Below are 23,962 nucleotides of genomic sequence, written 5' to 3'. Positions count from 1 at the left end.
CACACACACACACACACACACTGAAAGCTTCCTCTAAACTGTGCCTGTATCGCCTTTTTGTTTACTACTTGCACACACTCACAAATACCTTGAATACTGTTAGGGTGGGGTGGGGGTTAAGCTAGCTGTGGGACTGGAGCTTAATTGGCGCATTCCCAGGGATACTGTAAGTGGCACAACCACGGGGTTCAAGCACAGCTCACCTTTGACCTTTTTCATTCCCGCCCCGGAGACAGAGATGCACAAAGAAACCGAGAGAGTAGTAGCTGAATCGTCTGCACGTCTCGCAGGAAAATGATGGGAAGCTGGAGAGTTCAGGCACATATCTGCACACACACTTTAAAAAAGGGGAAAACTAGCAGACCCTATTTATAGGATTTGGACAGGTTCTTCTTAAAGAAGCATGCTGGTGTTCCTCCTGACCGGATCTTACTTGTGTGTCTTACTCTGCTGTAGGGTGTGATCGCGAGGTGAAGCAGATTAAACTGTTAGCCAGAGGGGACAGAAAAGCAGCGGTTGGGATTTAGTTACTCTTTAACTCCAAATCCTATTGGTTATATTTTCATCTTCAGATATTTCATTTTTGGCAGCCTGTTGTCTTGTTCAGTACAGCGCAGCGTGAAAATCCATTTTTAAACCTTCTTTGTAATCGATTACACCGAGGCATCAAGTGCAAAGGGAGTGCTTTGCGTCGCCTCAAAACAAATAATATAGCTTTTACAAAACTGATTGCAGACTTGATGTTCACTGTAAGGGATTATACAACTCAAACAAATTGGATTATTGATTTTCTAATCTTACAAAGTAATGGAAGGTCATGGTATGGCACAAAGAAACAAACAAAAACTCCTGGAATGTCATCTGCTTGTCACTTGCCATTGCCCGCCTTGCCCTCGTGTGCTCTGTTTTCATGCCTTATTTGCCCTGCTTTGTTTTTCAGTTATTGTCAAACTATAAATGTGAAAAAAAAAATACAAGTTAATAATATATTCACATTTATAGCTCAAATATTATTGTTTTTCATGTTTGGGATTATTAAATTCCTTGTTCAGAACAAAGGTATCCTGTAAATATCCATATAAATATAAAGATTTTCCTTTCTTTCATTTATTATTCTTTTCATGCTCATAAATGGCAAACAAGGAAAAAGAAAAAAAAAAGATAGAAAGTTAAAGGCATGGATGGACACAGTTGCCGATATTAGCTTGTTGCAGAAACATCTATTCCCAGCACGTATGCCAGCTCACAGTCGACACAAAGAAGGAAATTGAAATAAATACGATTCCTTTAATCAAATTGACCTTACTGTGAATAAAATGTAGATTATCTGTATCAGCAGTGTAAAGAGTGCAAGGATGAGTGGAAATGCATGCAAGCCATAAACCCAACAAATGGAGAAGAGAGATGGATTGTGCAAACCCGGCCCTCTGATAAAGCAGTCACTGGAGCGGTGCCAGGTGTGGCTCCCCTATGGACCCACCTCTACTACTTTGCCCTCCTCCCACACAGAAACACGAACAAACAGAGTGGGGAGGGGTCATCACAGTAACAAGACGGGACAGGGTAGAATTGCTGAACATGGCTTCAGGTCATGTACAAATGGTTTCTTTATTATGTCAGAGTGGACTGTATATATTTACATTTCTGCATGTGTTAAATGCAGCAGTAAAGATGAGCATCAACATATTTTTTTAATATTCTACTGTTTTTTGATTTGTTTTTGTTTTTAAATGTTGCTCTTCATTTGGACCTAAATAAATCAGGCAGTTCAATCCTGCTATTTTTCTAAAATTGCAAAAGATGAAGGTTTTTTTCTTTCTTTAAGGACAATACTGCACAATAAAGGAAATTAGATAAAAACAGAGATTTTACTGCTTTATGTCTTGAAATGACTGGGTAATAGTGACGCGAGAAGAAAAAAAACCCAAATGAATCAAGAACAAGAAATATCGAGTTGTTTGATGAGACCGAGGGCATTCCTATACATATGGAAACAAATGCATTAAAGCAAAGCAGTTTGTGCTACAGATATATCACAGCAGAACTGCAGGCATCCCTGTGTGATGTTAAAATGAACATCATACACCTTACATTTATCAGATTTTCACAGTTTAAGGAATAAATTCTCACGGCGTAACACTTTGTGAAGCACTTTCACCTGAGATTCAGCGTGTTTGCTTAGTTGCTGAAAAGGTGTCATTTTGGAGATGGGAAGTTTTGAATTGGCACACACTTCATGTTCACAGGATGTTCTGATATTGTTCTGTCTCTCTGTGGAGCTGACTCGTCCCTCCTTTTCCCTCCTATATATATATATATATGGTTTTAAATGGAGGTGTAATACCATGGCAACAGCTCAGCTGTAGCCAGTGTCCTCAGCTCAGAAGGTGCTATGTTGGTAAAAATGTATTTCTGCTGCTGACATCATCTAAATCAATCATCATTTAATCATAAGAGGACAATCACAGGATTATTATTGATATGAGAAACCACTGATCAGAGGTTGTTGTTGTTTTTAATTGGATTATATGGAGCTTTTATGGTTTATGTCATACATGTTTAAAATTACAAAACTTGATATTTTGATTTCAGCTTCCACCTCTTCATCAGCCTGAGATGAGATCAGAACCACACACCCAGTAATATCTGCCCATTCTGTGCACAGAACAACAAAACAACAACAACAAAAAGTAAAACTAGTCAAGCCTCCAACAGCAAATAATTCATTATAAAGTAATAGTAACATGCAGCTAATTTGTTCTGTATAAATATAAGAGTGTTTACACACGTCGCCATTTTTGCAACCAGAATTTTCTGTAAACATAAATTATTGTGCTGACACATTTGCATTTATAGTAGAGAAATGCATTATATTTCTATACAAGTGTAGAAATATATCTTTAGCTGCTCAGATTTGCTTTAAATGTGATTTTGTGGTTCTCTTAATTGCCCACAATGCTCGTGTGTATTTGATCAGTTACATTCTCTTTTGAAATGTGAATTTAGAGCAGAGTAAAACACCTGCAGAGGCAGAGAGTCTGTCAGGATTTTTGGCTTAATGATATGAAGCTCATAAAACTACAAGGAGACACCAGTGAACTTTGTCATCCAGAAAAACACATTTAAGAGAAATCAGTTTTGGAAATTGGACATTCTTTGTGAAGACGGCTTCAGGGCGTGAATCTCTCAAACTGATCCAGATATATGCACAAAGACGTCCACGCTGCTTTTGGAGGTTTAAGGCAATAATGTGCCTGATACCTGATTGAGCTTATCTGTCAGTCACAGGTGTGGTTCATTTTTACACAGCATGCTTGTGGACTGAATCGCTGGAATTTAGTCGGTCACTGTAATTAAAAGTGAATCACTTTATTGCTGTTGTTGATCTGGGTGGTGGTCCCTGAGCTGTCAGTCTCTCTCCGCTTATCAGTCTGGATTTCTCCCTCGATTCATATACACCTCACTAATGATCTGCACCTGGATATTCAAACTGAATAATTGTAGTAGTGCCTCGCAAATCAAGTAAAACACACAATAAACCTTCACCACGTTGTTTTGCTCTTTGTTTCTACTGTTACACTAACAGATTCTGCTCCCGGGTAGCACATCAGTCAACTTATGAGATCCTGAGCATTATGGGAGTTTGAGTTAGTCATTAATTGCATACTTTCTGTCATGTAGACTGCGAGCCAGAGGAGGTGTCTGACTGGTCCTTTGATGAAAACTGTCTCTTCTGCTGCTTAAGACGTGAGAAAGTCAAGGTAGGTGCAGTTCAGTCTCCCTTTTAGATAAGACCCTCTCATTCTAATTACATGGCTGTGATTTCACAACTCTTCAGAAGCTGCTGGGTGGTATCACTTTTACCTCACAACACGAAGGTGCCTGATGTAAATGGAGCAGGGTTTTTTTTTATATAATATGGAGTTACATTAGGTTTTGTTTTCACCTGAATAAACTAATGTTAGCTTTTTAGCAGCACACTCAATTGAACAATTTGTTTCAAAGAATAAGCAGACTACAGAATATGGGGGGTGATGGGTGGGGGCTACATTTTATAATGTTTAACTGTGTAATTGTGCTGTGGCATAGCTGGGTTTATTTATTTCATACTTTGAGTGCAAAGGAAAACATTTTTTTAAGTTTTTAGTTGTTTTCATAAATGTGGTTAATGGGAATTAACCACATTAATTATTAGTTACGAGAGCAAGATACAAATAGATAACTTAATACCCACCCTTTCTCTTCCACATATCCAATTAAGAGTCAAAGGGATGCTGGAGACTATCCCAGCAGTCATAGTGTGAGAGGCAGGATACATCCTGGACAGGTGTTATAGAGCTAGACGGCTACATTTACACATGGGGGTTAGGTCACCAAGTAACCTAACCCCATGCATTTCTTCGGACTGTGGGAGGAAGCCAGAGTACCTGTAGAGAACCCCAACTCACTGGGTTTCAACCCAGGGTCTTCTTGCTGTGAGGCAAACCACACCACCATCCCTGCACCCAACTTAATAATTGCAAAGGAAAAAAACGTTTACATTTTTAAACGGCCCTCAATATAAGATGTGTATTAGAACACACTTTTATTATCTAAGGCTTACAAATAAGATGTAAAGGCCTTGAATAATGTATAACAACATGTTCCACTGAAAGCGTGCTGTGAGTGTGGAGAAGGGGAATGTTTCACTGCAGTGTTGTACAAATTTAAAAAAAATAAAACATGATGTGCGTTTCAATTAGCTATTTCCTCGCTAACATTGTCGCTAACAGAGGTGAATACTGCTCTCTGCCTGATACAGCACTTACTGTATGTTACTTTCATGAAGCAGCTCATTTTCTTTGTCCACGTGTTCTGTATTTTAGTTCACTGCCAGTTTTAAGTTTTCTATTGAAAAATACCACATCTTTGTCTCTCTCCTCCTCCTGGTGCACTACTTGTTATTTGTGTTGTTTAACCATCCGTGGTCTTGACCCCAATTTAGCCTATAAAAGGACTGTGACATAATGATTTGGAGGTGAGTGAGTGTGTGTGTGTGGAAGGAGGAGGAGGATGCTGACATGATTGTAAATTAGTTGGTCTCCCACAGCAGCCTAGATGCTGGTACACCCTCACAGTTTCTTAGCCCAACAAAAAGCATCCTGAACAGAATAATAATGAGTTTATTGGACAAGCTTCTATTTAATATATACAAATGCAAGCATCGTGGTTCTGCTCATTCTGCTGTGCAGAAGGCCTTCGTGTTTTACGGCCATTCATTGTTACCGCCCTCCGCTGCACTTAAAAATGAGGAACAAAAAGAGCAAGGATGCTACGGGGCCCTCAACAGTCTCTGGATGATTCCAAATGGGCTCCCTTGTTGCATGTGGCCTCCGCTCTCTTATCACCACAGTCGCCATTATAAACACCGTAAGGGGTGATGTGGATGAAAAGAAAAATTCTTTTTTAAATATCAGAAGAAAGTAGAAACGACTTGTTAGTCTGGAGGCTGTAATAAGAGATGAGTCACATATGTTGTGTTAATTAACATATCAATATTATCATATGCTTTTGAATGCCTTTCTATGAGGGCAGTTGATTGGGGGAGGGACACTGAAGCCTAAAATATGCACAATAATTTATAAGCTATAAGATGATTATCTTATAGCTTTAATGCCTGTCACGCCATCAAACTGTTTAACTCCTCTCTGGAGGGGAGAGGGAGGGGAAACAGGAGGACAAAGGAGGGGGGAACAACTAAGCTGTAGTGCCTCTTCACCTCACTGTGCAATACCTTTTGTGCAATACTTTTGTTAATAGTCAACGGTGCAATAGACCTCAATACTTGAAATGTGCAATTCACTTGTATTTTTATTTTTATTCCTATTTATTCTATTTATCCCCTTCGTATATTTTATTTATATTTGTCTCTCTATTTATATATGTATGTGTGTGTGTGTATATATAGATATATATATATATTTGGAAATCGAATTTCCCAGAGGAACCCACCCGAGGGATTAATAAAGTTCTATCTTATCTTATCTTATCTTATCTTATCTTACAGTGTTCATTAGCAGACTTTTTGTCTTTTCATTTGTTTTTGTTCGTTTTATTTTTTTATTTTTTGTTCCTATTTAGCTCAGGGTAAGTACTTTTTGGGATGTTGACCTAATGTATATGTGGACACATGTATGAAAGAAAGGTATGTGAGAATAAACAAGGAAGGGAAGGAAGTTAGGAGGGGGCGTCCTTCTGTCAGACATACATTGTTGCTTGTTTTTCAACTTGACCCTGGTCCGACCCCCAGGGTCGACCATCTGTCTGCTAAAAACATCCCCATTTTTCCACCACTCACTACCATCTCCGAGCCCCCATTGGCCTCTGCCTTTCTCTGCGCATGAAGCCATGTAGCAGTAGCTAATAGTAGCTAACAGTAGCTGCGTTGCCAGAGCTCACTTGTGCATGTAATAGCATAGTAACAGATAAGATATGAATAAAAAAACTGAAGCAGTTATCGGAGTAAAATCAATTACACAAAACCTTGCAGGGTTTCCAGAAGGTTTATTTTTTCCACCATATTTTCTAAATACTCAATAACTGTTAGCCGCTCACATAATGCAAACCATGGCACCTCAATTACATTCGTCTTCTATGTTCAAATACAGGTTTTTATTAATGTGTTAGGGTTTCAAGTGCTCTCCCTGTCTCGCCATTATTACCCTCTGCTTGTTTGCAAGATGCCAGAGGAGCTTCAGTGGGCGGGAACCATCGATTCATTGATCTGAAGCCACGCAAACCACCAGCAGAAAGAGAGCTGAGGGGTTAAAATAAAGAGAACAGAGACTGGAGAAAGCTTTTCTCATCTAAGTTCCTTTGTTTCCTACCACTCATGCACACAGACGCATACATGCACTCAAATTTCCTCTCTATTGTACTGTAAGGATCTAAAGGCCTCGATATCCTGGAAAAGTTAGTGGTTTGGATTAAAGAGAGCCTCCCTTCAGTCAGACTGGGGAAAACAGTGTTTGTAGATCACATGCAAGATTAGAAATTAGTTTGCTCTCAGTTACAACTAAATGGGGTCAAGCACATGTGATCTGTTTGTGAGAATACACCAATTAACTGATAAATTCTGAAGCAACAGTCACCTCAAGGCGCTTTATATTGTAAGGTAGACCCTACAATAATACATAAAGACAAAAACCCAACAATCATACGACCCCCTATGAGCAAGCACTTTGGCAACAGTGGGAAGGAAAAACTCCCTTTTAATAGGAAGAAACCTCCAGCAGAACCAGGCTCAGAGAGGGGCGGGGCCATCTGCTGGGACCGGTTGGGGTGAGAGAAGGAAGACAGGATAAAGACATGCTGTGGAAGAGAGACAGAGACTAATAACAAGTATGATTCAAGGGAGAGAGGTCTATTAACATACAGTGAGTGAGAAAGGTGACTGAAGAAGAAATACTCAGTGCGATGTAGATGCTACATGATGGTGATTTAACAGCCACACAGTAACATAGCCACTCTTAAATTAGAGCAAAATTATTTGCAAACATGTTGTAATCTGAGAGTGACGATAGTCACTCCCAAGTCAACCACGGTTCTTTGTTGTTTCGATTGCCTTGGTCACCCAGCATTTAAAGCTACCACACGCTCAACCACTTGCAGTCATTTGTCAAATAAGAAAAATTTGATGCAATCACCCGGTAACCACTGAATTTTTAAATCCTAATTTTACTCCACAGCGGCTGAGCCATTAGTAGTAGTAGTGAGTGAGTGAGTGAGTAGGGAAGTGAAGACATGTCCTGCCACCACTTCTCCCTGTAGTGTTATGTTATTGTCATCTTAATAAAAACGTGTGTGTGTGTGTGTGTGTGTGTGTGTGTGTGTGTGTGTGTGTGTGTGTATGGCTTGCCCTGCAATATTTTCAGTAGTCAATAAGACTAGGAAAATGCAATATAAATGCATACTATGCTTGCCAAGATAAATAAAAAAGGCCAACGTATGGAGAAGTCTGCTTGTCCCTGCTGTGCAACCCATCTTCTGTTGACACAGAACTGTCGGAGAATTGTCGACATTGAGAGCTGGACATGTTTAAACAATCATAATGAAAAAATGCTAGTGGCATAATGTGGTGGTAGTGTGAGGGTATTAGTTTCTTTCACACCAAACCTTTACTCACTCATTGGTCTCTGCGTGTTTGTCTGTGTAGGAGCACAGCGTGGAGAACGGTGGAGGCAGCCACGTGCTGTCGGAGTGTGAAGACTTCAAACAGGAGCAGTCTCGGATCAGCCGACTGGAGAGACAGGCTCAAGACTTCCTCAATGCTGTGTTCCACAGAAAAGGTACGACATACATACCCTTCATTAGTCATTTCTTCATCAGTCATTATTCATTTATTAAATTCAGTCTAGACATGGATATCTAGAGTAATTTAACATGGGTCTATTTTAGAATCAATATGATACTTTTCCTATATATTTTCATTTAAATTTTCTTTTTTCTGTCATCAATATATGTTACATTGCTGGTTGTTTGTATTAAACATGTTTCAAATAATGATGTTTTAGCTTATATGAAAGTAGTCCATAAATGCATGCTTTAAAACTCTATTTTAGATCATTTTATTCTACTTTTGAGTCGTCATGATGTAATTGATGCCCTTAGTATTGTCCTCTCAAATTCATAAGTTTTGCTGTGAGAACATAAGCTTTAACTGCATGGTTTTTAAACATATTTCTAAGGGGTAGCCAATCAGAGTAAAGTTGGCTTAAATGACAAACTGAGAGTCTGCATCAAGGCCCAGTGTAGTAGAAAAATAAAGAATGTTTGCGTGATGGTTCAAGACAATGTTAGTCTTTACCCTGTAACACAAAAAGTTGGTCAGTTACCCACTGGTTGCAATACCAAGTTGTATGTAACTCTTTTCCTCAAATGGAAAATAATTTATTCATAAATAGCTAAACTATGTCTTTTGCATTCTGTAGCTCAGCTTTGGGAACTAAAATAAATAGCTCTTGTAGAAATTATCCATCATGCTCAGCATTAGGACTTGAATTGGAGAGGACACAAGTCTATGTTTGGGAGCAATGTGTAATGCCTGAGTGTCATTGATGACATGACAGTACAGCTGGAATAAAAAGGGGCCAGGGATCGATCCCAGAGGGATCCCAGATGTAACTTTGTCAGAGTTTCACATTTGGGACAAAGACATTTCTGCCTTGCAGGTAGACCCTAAACCGGTTGAGAAATGGGCCAGAGAGGCTGACCCACTTTTTCGACCTGTGCTAACAGTGCCATGGTTATTGTGAGAGGCCATGCAGGAAGCTCTGTACAGTGTTACTTTACACATTGGTGTTACAGTGAGAAACTTGTACTGAATTTAGGACGTTGGATACTTTCAAAATATGATAGGTGAACTCATCAGTGCTGATTGCCACATACATACACCCCTAAGAAAAAGTATCACTATAACAGTCACAACAAAAATGCATGAATTTAGCAATGGACTTTTCACATGGACTTTTGGGGATTCATCTGAATTTGATGTGGTCTTACAATACAGTGGTCCCTCGCTATAACGCGGTTCACCTTTCGCGGCTTCGCTGTTTCTATTAGTTTTTTTGTGCAATTTTGCATGCTTTTTTTTGTTTGTTTGGGTTTTTTACATCACATTGTGTTCTGCGTCCTGATTGGCTGTAGACCACTGTCAATCAGTCTCTTTCGTGCCGTGTCTCCTGTACAGTACAGAATGCGTTCAGCTTGTCTAATCGATCACTAGCAGTGTGACTCTGAAGTACTGTACTGCATGTTTGTAAGTTTTCTCCCAACAAACACAACAATGGCCACGAAATGTTTTGCACCGTCAAAGGCACCTGCGGTAGCACCCAAAAGGCAGAGGAAGATGCTAACCATCGCACACAAAAAGTTGTTCTTCTGGACATGCTAAAGGAAGGTAGAAGTTAACATATTTTTCGGATTATAAGGCGCATTAAGCAAAACAAAACAGTCAGATAAACCAAACTTTACTCAGCTCATTCTTCTTGCTTCCTCTGCTTCCGTACCATTGATTCATTAATGTTAAATTCTCTGGCAGCTGCTCTATTCCCATGTTCTTGACCCGAAAACAGGGTTTGAGCTTTGGTTTCATTCTACAAGAGAAAAGTGTGAAAATGTTCATGCCTGTCTGAGAAAAGTGTATACAGTGTATAGTGAGGGGTTTGACAGCCTTAAAATATCTATACAGTGGTCCCTTGTTTATCATGGTAGCTACGTTCTAAAAATAACCTGCAATAGGTGGAATCTGCAAAGTAGCCAATTTACAATTACAGTGGAACCCTGACTTACGAATCCCCCGTTTCATGAAAAATTCAAGTTACGAAGGCACTGAACGGCAATATTTTTGCCCGTGTTACAGCAAAATGCCCGAGTAACGAAATAAGCTGGCTCTGATTGGCTGAGCCTACAATGCCCACAATGCCTTCCAAATCATGTGACAACCCCTTGGCTTCCGTACTTGCGCTTTGCTGTTCCACTTGAACGACGTATTGTTGTTCTAGTTAGCAGCCTATAGCCTATCGTTCAGCATCGCCTCAGTCAAAACGCGCGATGGGTGCTTCGACTTACGAAAATTTTCGACTTACAAAAGACCCTCGGGAACGAATTAATTTCGTAAGTCGGGGTTCCACTGTATTATAGATCCTGAGACTGATTATTCTTTAGGCCATTTAGGATTCATCTCTGTCGTCCATGACACTGATTATTAAGCATGGGAGGAGTTCATATAGTCTTTATCACTTTTTAAAAAATATTTTATTGCACATCTGTTGTATAGTAGCCATATAACAAATGTGAGTAAATTAGTTTTGAATGTAAGTCTGTGTCAAATAAGCTTTTTGAATCACCCAATAATAACAGTAGTTTGCATGATATCAACCATCATAGCCGGTAACACTTGGGATAAAAGTGCAAGATTAAATCCAATTTTTCTTGTGACGTTTAAAATAATTCGTTTCACTCAAAGGGTAATGAAAAGGAAAGAACCCTACGTGTCAAAAAGGTTCAAAAGTAACACTGATGTTTGTTTGGGAGAACTGCTCAGACTGCTGACTTTGCTAAAATGTAAGAATCCACTTAATGACCTTTACACTAAGGCAGATGCAGTGGGATGAAAAACTATCCAAAATGTCGAGGTGCTCGATAGTTGAGGAGTTCAAGCGCTTCGGTTAATCTCAGAAAAGTCACAGCGCAAACTTTCACGTACAAAGAACACAGCTTTACGAGGAATGAATATGTATTTTTTCTAAAAACAGATCTCAAGTATTTAGCATTTAAAAGGTTAAATATTCTTTGTTCACACTTCAAGGGAGACAGCGCAGATCATATTTTTCACAGATAATAAAATTAATGCAGCCTTTTTGTTGTCAAATCTTTGTCAACACGATGCCAAATATTTGAGGTGTGACACTTGATACTGCAGTGTGAACGCAGAGTTGCTGCTGCTTAAATAGAATATCTGTTAAAATGTTTTGTGCTTTTTGTTACCTTTGAGAGCTTCTATTCTCCATTATCTGACACATGTTAAGCCGGCCTCCTCTGTCATTTCCTGTAAAAGGCACTGTTGCAAGAATCCCTGTTTCTTACATTTTCAATTTGACTCTTTCCTCACATCTGATTTAAGTCATTTATTATGCATTAGGGCATATCTGGCATTATGTATGCGCTATTATTCCCCTGTTCCCATTGAGCTAAATGTTCGCCCCAGCACCAGTCTTACAGGTTTAATGTCAAACCAGAAGTGGACATGATTTCATCAATACTTGGACTACCTCCATCAAATTAACTGATCCATATCTGCGGAGAGCTTTGGTCACGCAGTTAGTCTCTCAGTCCAATCAGAGACTTTCTTATTTCTTCACTCTTTCTCTCTCTCTCTACAAAACAGGAATTACTGCTGTAGTGCTGTTGTCTTACACTTTCTTTAAACTCTGTTCACTGCCCGGTGCTATTGTGTCTTCAGTTGTGAATGGAGTCACGCTGAATGATCTGCTAAAAATTAACTGAAGCATATCGGGGTCGAGCCATTGGATAAACAATTTGGACCCACATCACATGGCCAAAAATTCCTTCAGCACTTCCTAGTTTGACTCCCAGCTGGCCGGCCCTTTGCTCCACGTTTTCCCTCCTCTGCAGCTGTCAGAAATACTAATATCTATATTCAATTGTAACTTAATTTTTTTTTAGTTGACCAAAAATTCTTAAAACAAGTTGAACCAAGCATTGAATCGAGCCGTGATTTTACATTTAAGTTGGCTGTTCACCTGTCAGGGACTCCAGATGACCGTTACTATATAGCCGGTATATTTCTATGATGGACTTAAGTGCTCGTTTTAATTAATGTGCATTTCCCCTATAACATAAAAAAACATGAAGAAACTGTAGACAACAAGCTTCAAGCTTGCCTCAAGCTGCTTAGTATTGTAAGGTAAAGACCCTAAAATGATCAGCTTTCAGTCAGTACAATCACCGTCTACTGAATATCTGCATATTTGCTGAATTGCCATAAATCCCCTTTTTATTAAGAAGACATCATGTTATGTCCTGAGGCAGGTGGATGCTTTGTGACGGAGGTGAACTGAGTCTGATGGAGACTGTAGCTGTTGTATTTTTAATTTTTTTTCCAGGAGGAAGGAAACAGATGTTTGTCAAGTCAGTGCCCAGCCTCAATCAATCTGGCTTCACTCACACAGGGAGAGATGCCTGTGGAGCTGCTATATTTAGACAGAAAAACAGTCCCACAGGCATAGGCATGATGTGGCACACACACACACACACACACACACACACACACACACACACACACACACACAGTCATTCATACAGTAACAGATCCACAAGCACGGTTAGGCACAGAATCACTGATCTGACAGCGCCTGTGGTCATTTTGTATCATGAGAGAAAATGATGTTTAGCAACAACATGCAGCGCTCTGAGAGTGCAAACCTCCACCCGAGTAGCTTGCTCTCAGGGCAGTATGTACCTTTAAGGGATTAGTGTTGTGTTGGTAGATAGTTTCTTCTTTTTAAATGTACTTTAAGGAGTTTGTAGTGCAGGAAGGTTTTCTTTGAAGTTTTTTTATTTGCTCTGTTGAAATCAATGTAATACACTTAACCTAATTTTGTCTGTAATTATTGTTGTTATTTATGTGGATTTACTGCATGTGTTGCATTCATTTCATTGTTTGGTGAAATTTGTTTAAGTCTTTAGTCACAAAAATGTATTTTAAAAAAGTAATATAGTGTATACCATATAGTGTATACCTCTGTATACCATTATTATCACTTTGACCTTCAGATCAATCTGTTGATGTTGAAGGAGAGGTCAGAGGTCAGATGTGACATGATGTTTTAAGTCCTTATGCAGTACTTAATCTACGTTGACCATATACACCGCACACTAACTTCTAAAGCTTTTTGTCAACCAATCAAGAAGTTGACCTTGAAGCTCTCGGTGGATGTAAATGTTCACGGATCGTTACCATGAACCCACTCTCATGCCACTCCAACAATGTTTAGCATTTGCACTCCAAACTAGAACTTACACAGCAGAGCTGTATGTAAGAATGAAAATATGTTGAGTTAATTGACCTGGGCATTAGTCACGTTTAGGTAAACAGCTGTGCAGTGGCTTCACTTATAAAGCCTTGCAGCTTGTATCAATATAAAAACCTAAGAATTAAAATGTAAGATCAAAGTGTTTACCAGAATGTTTGTTCTGTCAAAAACTGTTTTTAAAAAGCTAATATGGGTGTATCATCCTTTGCACTGAAGTAGTGGAGCCATGTTTGTAGTCTTTAGTGTATCAACAGCTGATAACCTCAGCTCACTGATATCTTTTACCAGAGCCCAACCAAGATGTCAGGGTGCAGCAATTGCTGCTCTTTTATTTGGATCACACAGTGCAGGGAGTTAAAAATCATCTTGTACAAATTAGGGTTAGATTTTGAAAAAGCAAATATCTGATGAATGGCTGGCAATGGCTAGCAGCTGTTGTATACTGGTGCCTTTCTCAATAGGCAGGATTAGTAGTTGTGTATCTTGTATGTACGGTGCATGTGATTTCTGGATTATTTCAGCACAGCTTCAGGATTACATTTTTTGGGCTAATGTATTGTTTGAAGGATTTGGGCTCTGACTCAGTGGCATGCGTGAATTTATCTGCATAATAATATATACTTTTTGCTTATAAGGAGTAAGTAGAGCTGACTTATCTGGGACAATGCCAGATTAATGGATTTAATAACAAACGAGTGTTGTCATTGTCACTGCTTTGTTGAGTGTGTATTAACCAGCGAGATCAGTGACCAGTGTTTGATGTGGATTTGTTTGGTCACAGCAGGAGGTCACAGAAAGTTCGATTATGAAATCGTTGGGTTTTTTCCCCCTAATTGCTCTTCTGATATTTGCTGGACTTTGAAACTGTCATTTTTCTTAATCAGTTTAATTTCATATAAAGTGTCAATTTACAGTGAAACTGCCCTCAAGATGCTTTATATTGAAACATAAAGACCCTGCAATATTAGAAAGAAACCGCTAGGCAATCAAATTAACCCCCTATGAGCAAGCATTGGGCGACAGTAGGGAAGAAGTCCCTTTTAACAGAAGTCAGGACTTCTGACATGACCAGGCAGTAGCCGCCTTCCCTGGCTTGGTGTGAGGAAAAGCAAGATAGAAGAGGGCAAAGAGAAACAAGTGCAAAAACAAAACCTATGATAGAAACAAGACAAAATTTAATAATAAGCAGTACTGACATAAAAGTGGACAAGGAATGCCCAGTGCACCATGGGAAGTCCCCAGCACAACTAAGGGCCAATGAGCATTATCAAAAAGGAAAGTTTGAAGCCAATCCCAAAAGTATCCAGGCTGCCAGGAGAGGAGGGAGAAGTGCTGTGTTGGGATAATGTGGTACTATTTGTTCTTTAAGATGTGACGGGACTGATCTCTCAGGACATTCAGTTCTAAATTTAACATGGAGCCAATGATGAGAAACTAATATGGTAGAAATATGACTTCTGTTTCTAGTTTCTTTCACTACCTGGATTTTTTTATTTATTTATTTTTTACTCGTGTCTCAAGTATTTTTGTATTTTTAAAAAATGTGGAAGCCAAAATGCCCTTATTTATGAAACAAAAAGAAACTCAAGCAGATGATTTAGTTTGATTTAGTGTTGCTTAATCTTACAGAAACCAGTAACAGGAGGTGAAACCCAAGCATGTAATAATTTCGACTACCCTTAAGTACAATTTGACTAATTTTTGTCAAACACAGTTGTAAAGTTGTAGATGATAGGAGCTGTTGTCTGTGGGATAAATGTTGCTTCAGATTTTCAGAATATTAAATTATTCCTCCTATTTGCCAAACCTGGAACATTTGCAGAATACTCTGTAGTAAGTAAAGTAAAAACTTGTCATGGTGATTGTGCCGTTCCATCTAAACTACGAAATTGGGATGGGGTCAATTTTTTTTTTCATTTTAATAAATGAACTAATAATTTAAACACTGCATTTTGTATTTTCACACATTATGTTTGAAGATTATTATTATGTATAAAGATTGTAGGAGCTCCAACCAATATCTTCAGATTGCTAATTTTATCTCAAATCAGAAAACGCAAAAATATTCAGTTTTGATCTAAAATGGAGAAAAAGAGCAAATGTTAAACGATGCTGAAAATCCAAATCATTCAAAATATGGGTTTGATGAAAAACCACACAAAAAATAAAAACTGCTGATTTTATGTTGTTGTCAAAGTGACAGATCAAATACTTGTTGGTATTGTGAATAGAGAGGCTGTGGTGTCTGCACCATGTGGGCTGTTTGCCTGCGCAAATATATTCAAGTGAACACACTGCTGCAAGATCAAATCCTGGACAAACTGCTCTGAAATACAGTGTTTAGAGATGACATAGTGCGGAGCGTAAGACTGAAAACAAGAAGGAATCCTGGGGAAGGGAATTGTTATGGAAGCCCCAGCTGAATAATGGCAAGCAGTAATCTGTTGCACAAACTGATATCATGGTGTTTCCAACATCAATAGGCAGGTTTAAGCCCTTATTCCAAGTGATTATTTGAGCAAAGCATCAGGATTACATTTTCGGATGAAATGGTATAAATAAGCTGCTGAGAGCAGCATCGGCTGAGCAGACTCCTGGAGGACGGGACGCTAACATGTTTGCTCTCCTGTTTTGTTCCTCTCCAGACCTCCCAAGTTTCTCAGACCCTCACATTCCTCTAGTGGCTCGTGAGATCATGCAGCGAATGATCCGCCAGTTCGCTGCTGAATATACCTCAAAAACTACTCAGGACGACCCGCCCCTGCCCAACGGCACCATGAAGGACCAAAGCCTGCCAAAAGCGGTGTCTCTGGCCCCGGCCCCCAGCTCTCCGCCCAGGCCACTGGCTGCGCCAAACTCTCCTCCATCATCTGCCTCCTCCTCTCCATCCCCGACCCCGGGACAATGCTTCAGCCCCACCTCCGCTGCTGCTGCCTCAGCACTCGCCTGCACCCAGAGCAGCAACAGTACGGGAGCCAGTAATGGTGGGGGGGGAGGAGGAGGAGGTACGGCTGCTGCCTCTGCACAGAATCCCGTCCTCAGCAAGCTTCTCATGGCCGACCAAGACGGCCCGTTGGACCTCACCGTTAAGAAGAACCAGGCTGATCCAGAGCCCAGCCAGCAGGGTGAGAGCAACTCTCACACACACACACACACACACACACACACACACACACACACACACACACACACACACACACACACACACACACACACACACACTTCTGACCAACATGTGGGCTTTTGGTTTTCTTTGTGGCTTTTACCAACCAAAAATATGAAAGCCACAAATTTGGCTCAGTGTTTGTTTTAAACAGGCAGGTCTGCTGTGCAAAAATACTTCCTGCTCCATATTTAATACCAGTGTGCACAGACGACAAAACGAATCAGACAAGATTGTTTAAACAAAAATTGTAATTAATGTATAATTCTTTATTAGTGCACTGGTAATTCAAATTTAGGGTTGCTGCCATTATTAAAATAATTAAAATGTAGATATGTAGATAATAAAAATAGAGCGGAAATGTGAAAAAAATAAATGTAAAAACACATTTCAAATTTTAACTAATAAGTATGACACTTTGTGTTTGTTCTAGTCTTTCCCAAAGTATTAACCACACACTGGGTTGATTGCCTGGCTCAGGTCCATGATTAATGTTCTCATTTCTCACACTGACAGCAAACATTTGAAGCAGACTTGCACATCAGATTCACATCAATTCATTTTTAGTTGTCGTCACTTGCTGCGAATAATTGTTCATCTTCAACTTTAAAAGTGTGCACACGGTTTTCCTGACCGTGATCTCTGAAAAGACATGCTTCGAATCAAGCCTGCACGTGCAGCGCTTTACCAAGTCTGGAATTGTAGCTCAGGGCTCAATCTCTGTTTAATCAAACTGACCCAGCAGGGTGTCTGCAGTTTGATCAGCGAGCAGGCTGCTGGGGTGAACCAACAGCTCACTGCCTCAACCCTCACAGTGTGACCGATGATCCACTTTAATACCAGCTTTTTTAGAATCTGCTTACAGTAAGCTTACTTAATTTTTACAACAAAGAGACGTAGGCATTTAGATCCACCTCATGGTCACGAGCTATCTCTCTCCCACACGCACAAACAAGAAACGCCTTTTAAAGTGATTCTGACTCAATGTGGGCTCAGGAATCGTTTCAGTTACACAGCAAATGTAATTTCCGGAGAAGAAAAAGAGACACATTTTATTTCCTTCACTAATCAGTGTTATGTTACATCTGTGTGATGGCTGATTGTCAGCTGAAGCACACGGCAGGCATAAATTCTACAGAGAAAATCATGTTTTCACTTAAAGGTGCATCACTTTTTTTATCCATTAATATCTGTGCTAGCTAATTGTGCCGCTATTAGAGCATTTACCTAGTCTGCTGATTACGCACCAAATGTCATCAGCAAAATATCTTAATATTAAAATAGAAAATTGTCTCTAATACTTATCAAGGTATCATTATTGAAGAGCCAATACTACTACTAGTAATAAAGTAAAAAATGTCTTAGAGCAATCTTAACTTAAGCGCAGTCTTTTGGCTCGCTTTGATTACTTTTAAATACACTGACAGCATCATTTGAAACTGTGTCCATGTTTATTGTGAGCATGCACACAGGATTGCCATAATACTAGAATTTCAAACTCAGCGTAGACACCTAGGAAAACGTTGGTCGCTCCCTTCCATTGTTGATGCTTATTTCCTGTGCTTGTGGTGACTTGGCAACGAATGTCATTGCTAATCAAATAGAGTCTGTACATTATGCTGCGCTGTCTCTGTCTACTTGCTGGCAGACTTTTCTCAGTTTCAATCTGACAATCTGGCATAATACTATGTAGAATTGTGTTATCCTGTTAAATCAAGACTGCCCATCATTGTTTCAGACTGGTAGGACAGCTCCAATGTTAACATCATGGTTTTATCATTGGGTGCAACCCACTACCTTAATCGTATCACCTAATGTGGTGATCAGGTGCTAATAGTTAAACTGCTAACAGGACAATGCACACCTCCCAGGTTAACAATTATGATAGCTGTGTTGTTGAAATGGGAGCTTTACTGCCCCCAAGTAACGTCTCATAAAGATCGCTGTCTCAGTCTTTAGGATGCTTCCGCAAGTTGTGCTGCTTGTCAGCTATTAGTGAGGGCAGGGCCTTTTGTGCCTGTCTGTCACCAGCAGTGCTGTGTGGGGTTGGGTGTCAGCTGAAGGAAGTGAAGACAGCACTGTTGGTATCAGTACTGCTGTGAATGGGTATTTAATTCAACAATAATTTTACTTATCAATAAATATCAGAACTTCTTTTCTTTTTAACAACCCTAAGTGTAATTTAACATTTGCTTAAAGGTTTGTCAGAAATTCATTATTGTACTGAATTTACTGGAAGCTTATGTTTTTGACCAGAGTGTTAATGTAACAATTTAAATAAATGCAATGGCTATTAAATGCATTTAAGGGTGAAACATAGAAGAGAAATCTGAAGGGTTTGTAACCTTAGTCGTTTTAATGTCTTCCTATTTGTCAGCCCCAGCCCTACTCTGTCCATCTGACATTGAAACAAAGTACAGATTCTCAGCAGGATTTTTTGTTTTGATTCCCGACTAATTTAGACAACCTTCTGATAGTCACTCAAACAAAAAAATCTGCCCGGCATTTGACGCTCGCTGGGTGTTAATATCATAACATACGAGTAACAGTTCGTAATCTGATTAGAACTGCTGCATAAATATTCATGTTGATGGGGTAACTTTTTTTTGTCTTATGACAATTTAATACAGCAACACGGGGAGCTCGTAATACCACCATCAATGCATCCTGTAAAAACAAGGCATGCTAATGTAGAGGTCGATGATAATTAAAATGTTCATTAGCTTGGAGAAGGACCTCATTAGTGTTACTTGTTATGTGTAATTTATCATGGTTGTTATCCCTGGGCGTTTTCTTACTTCAGTGCATTTTCTTAAAGATTAATTTAGGAGCCAAAATGTGTACACGTACAGAGTTTGCTTCCTTGTTAAAAACTTGTCATGCCAATGCTGTATAAAATATGCATATGCAAGAATTACAGTATGTGTGCATGTGTGCATACTGTAATTGTCACAGTCAGTCTGGACTCTTTTTATATATGGGTAGCACGGTGGCACGGTGATTGGGTGGCCGAGGCATTTCTTTTCCAGCTTCCCCACACAGTCCAGAAACATGCAGTTAGTGGGGTTAGGTTAATTGGTAACTGTAAATTGCCCATAGGTGTGAATGTGAGTGTGAATGTTTGTCTGTCTGTATGTGCTAGCCCTGCGACAGACTGGAGACCTGTCCAGGGTGTACTCTGCTTCTCGCCCTGTGGTAGCTGGGATAGGCTCCAGATCCCCCTCGACCCTGACAAGGCTCCTCTGGATGGATGGATGGATGGATGGATGGATGGATGGATGGATGGATGGATGGATGGATGGATAGATAGATAGATAGATAGATAGATAGATAGATAGATAGATAGATAGATGATCATGTAATCAGTCTGTCTTTGTCATTAAAAGGATCAGAATTACATATTTTTTTTACCATTTTCTGCTTTGAAAATGAACAGATTTTCTTGAAAATAAAATAAAAAAATAACAGAATGTGCCAGCTTACACTTTTTTCTGCTTACTTTATGTCACTACATAGGATGATCAGTTTTTTCTCCACGTGTGTGTCAACTAAACATATTGACAAATAAACTGAGATTTCACACTCAGCATGTAGCCACAGTATTTCCAGGACTTCACTGCGAGTGTCACACAGATTCCACCTGTTCTGATGCACACAGAACATCTTTTTTTTTCTTTTTTTCTTTTTTTGGTATTTAACGAAAAAAATGGGGGGAAAACGGGTGGTTTTATATACAGACACAAGCAGATGCCAAAGCTTTTAACATTCATGCCGATCGATCAAACAGTGATGGAATATTTTATGAATGTATAAAATGCAAAACCATGATATGCATAAAACACATCCAACCTTCCAAATAATGTTGGCTGTTTCATATATATATGAGTATATAATGTATATTATGTAGTATATTATATGTTATATATATATATATATATATATATATATATAAATATATATAAAAATTTATTATATAATAATACACGCACATAGCATATACTTAGTGATTTCTCATATTCACTCTGGAATATGGTATGGTCGTCATGGCAACTGCCTTCCTGCTCAGGTTAATCAAATCTTGATTGCAATCCAAAACCTTCTATAGGAGGGCATTAAACATGTCTGATGAAAATCAAACTGGACTGAAGAGGAGAAAATATAAATGCACAGTATACTAAAAGAAAATAGATCGTGCAAGGTCTGAAAATATCACGATTTCATATGCAGGTAACAAATTTGTCCTGCTTTTTACATTTTCAAATGCTCGGTGGTAGTGTATGTGGGAATCCTAATAGATTCAATTTCAGTCACAGGTGGATTCCTTTCTTTGTTTTTACTTTGTGTTTTGCATTACAGACAAATTAATAATCGAAAATAGAGAAAATAATATAAAAAAACACTGTTGTCTCCCTCTGAAATAGTTTCTTCGAGGATGTAATTGTAGACATATACAGACATTTACAGTAAGGGTTACATCTCTTTCCAAAGAAAAGCAGTGTATTGAATAGAGCTGGAGGTCAGTTGTGTTTAATCATTTTTTCTCTCCTCGTTGTTTATTCTCAGATGGCGTCCTAGACCTCTCCACAAAGAAGAACCACAGTGCAGGCAGCCCCAAAGCTTTGCTCAACTTCACCCCCAAACCTGGACTCAAAGGGTAAGAAAGCAAACTAGTCTATTTAACCAAAGCAGCTCAGTTATTTGCCTGAAACAGCACTGGTGAAGGAAATAAAGCAGTGTTGTAATTTTGCATGACACTTCACAGACAAAACTTGGCAGTCTCTTTATGGCTGTCAACCATATTGATTACCAAATACTTATTAATTAATGAATATTTGATTTAACTTAAATAACCCTATTAAACTCAATTACAGCTCCATATTTTTTCTTGATCTCTGCTAAAGTGGCTTTAGGCTCCAGTCACACATGCCTAGAGACTGGTTGGCAAACATCTGACAACCTCCAGGTGCTAAGGAAAAGTGCAGATTCTGTGACCGGTTGATGATCTCCAGCGTAGAAATTAGTGCAAATACCCACAAGCTATTCAACCAGCAGTGAAACAGCATCTTTTGAAATGTATGGGTTGCAGTGATAAAGAAAAACGTTACTTTTAAAGCAAATGTTTCTGGTTTCCATCGTGATTTTTCAAGTTTCACTGCAGCTCCGAGGGTAAGTGGCGAGTGTTTCCAGACTGGTCAGTCTCTTCCATACAAACTATGAGCAATCGCAGCAAACGGGTGTCAACCAAAGTAATCACAGGGAAGTTTGTGGTGCAGCACCCTCTCTGTGGCAGATATAATGAGCTCTCATTTCACCTCATTTCATGTGAGATAAGAAATTTTAGCTCCTCTCCATGATGCCAGCTTTCTTCTGATTGGCTGCTGCTGCAAACAGAAGGTTGGAAGATCAAATGCTTGGGAACGCTGCGGTCTCAGCCAAAGCGTCTGGCTGAGATCAGAATATTAGGGAATTGACATCACACAGAGCCCAAAGACCCCAAACTGTCTGAAATTTAGAGAGACAAACTGAGCTCTTGGATCATAGAGATTATTTGTAAATAAACTGTACTGGCCTCATTATTCAACCTATAGCAATATTTAATATAGACCTTCACCACTATATAAAACACATCTAAATAAAAAGCATAATCTCTCCTCTGTTTTGTACAGTCAATATTTGCACCATCAGTATATACTGCATGCATTCACAATAGATTATTTTCGTGAAAAGGAGCTGCAGAGTAGATCTGTCAGTTTATGAACCTGTATTCACTTTGGGTTGAAAGTGGGGAGCTGTTAACAGGTAAATTATAGGTCATCAGATTTTGTTATGACTGCACTACTCTATCTTGTTATGCATACTCGATATGGCTGTCATCACTAAATAGTGCCTTTTTTAAATAAATAAAAAGTGACTGAGAAAGAGCTGTGTGATGCTCCCATACTGTTAGTTCAGCTAGGCCACAGAGTCAGGCTCAACCTTAAGCCTGGCAGATTCACTTTTCCTTGGCTGGCACTTAGCTGACACCCTTCCACTCATCAGCTGCCCACAATTGCTGCACATCTGCAAGCCACTTTTCAACCCACATCCACCCCAGGCCCTCCTCCCTTCTGTGACATAACTTGTCATTGATTCCTGGTCTGTGTCTCTGTTGGGGTCTTGCTGCTCCCCCCACCATTAAGTGTAATTCATGGAACCACGTATGTGTCAATTTTGCGTAGGTTTTTTGGCTACGCAGGATTTTTGGGTATGCAACCAACACAGACGTGCTTGCATGCGGTACTTCAAAAAAGCAACGGCGTGTAGGCTGACAGTGCTGATGCTCTGTGTAGGAAGAATGCTGACTGGTTGAAAAGTAGGTTTAAACAGGAAGGAGAAAAAGTGTGAAAAAATAATCAGAAATTTAAAGAAGCCCACAGAAGAAGCAAAGCAAATATTTTGCACAGTTTTTAACACTCAGTTTCAGTCCACTGCAAAAATCTCTTTGTCTGTTATGACTGCTGTGTTCTCCGTGGCAGGGGCTAAGCTAAAAGACTAACAGCAGTCCACAAACACTGATCTGTAGGCTACTTCGCAAGAGTAGTCCATAGTTGTTCCACATGTTTTGACACTGCCCCCAGGTGACAGTGCACAGCTACAACATGTAGATGATCAAGAAAGTGTGTTTCTTTCATCGAGAATCTAGTAAATCTTTCTCAGATGTTAAAGATTTTAAATCATGTAGACAATAAAAAGAGTTTGTGTTTATATTCGGTACTATGCTATTCGTTCATCCAGCCAAAGGATTCATAAGGGTATGTTGTGGCGAGGCATAATCTCTCTGTCTACAGTTCACAAAAATCACTCCACCTCCTGCAGTGTTGGTCAGAATTTAACCGAACTTCACCACAATGAAAGTCTAATGGGAAAAAGGTCACATTTGTTAATTTGTGGGCGAGAATTGCGATGGATCTTGAACTGGATGAATTATTACATCATTCTGATGATAAATTTATTAATTAGTCATTATTAATCTCTGACTCTCTTTTAAACTGTGTTTTTTGTCCCTTCCAACATCTCCATCTGGTCATGGCAGATGTTTGCCACTTCCAGATCCTGGTTCTGTTCAAGCTTTCTTCCTATTAAAAGGGAGTTTTTCCTTCCCACTGTCGCCATTTGATTGTTCAAAGGGGGATGTTTGATTGTTATAATTTTCCTCCGTATATAA

General features: G+C 39.3%; 1 protein-coding gene across 1 annotated transcript in view; it reads left to right on the top strand.

Moving 5' to 3' along the window:
* Positions 1 to 23,962, top strand: part of lcor (ligand dependent nuclear receptor corepressor) — an 81,339-nt gene that overhangs the window by 46,077 nt on the left and 11,300 nt on the right. Inside the window, exons 3-6 of the mRNA XM_005939964.2 lie at positions 3,682 to 3,761; positions 8,195 to 8,327; positions 16,241 to 16,720; positions 21,322 to 21,412. Of these exons, the coding sequence (XP_005940026.1) occupies positions 3,682 to 3,761; positions 8,195 to 8,327; positions 16,241 to 16,720; positions 21,322 to 21,412 (784 nt within the window). The remainder of the gene's footprint in view (positions 1 to 3,681; positions 3,762 to 8,194; positions 8,328 to 16,240; positions 16,721 to 21,321; positions 21,413 to 23,962) is intronic.

The sequence above is a fragment of the Haplochromis burtoni genome, unplaced genomic scaffold (assembly GCF_018398535.1).
Source record: "Haplochromis burtoni strain Fernald_Lab_line unplaced genomic scaffold, NCSU_Asbu1 Contig_269, whole genome shotgun sequence".
Lineage (NCBI taxonomy): Eukaryota > Metazoa > Chordata > Actinopteri > Cichliformes > Cichlidae > Haplochromis > Haplochromis burtoni.
The sequence above is the reverse complement of the archived record's forward strand: the minus strand, read 5'-3'. Positions and strand labels throughout refer to the sequence as shown.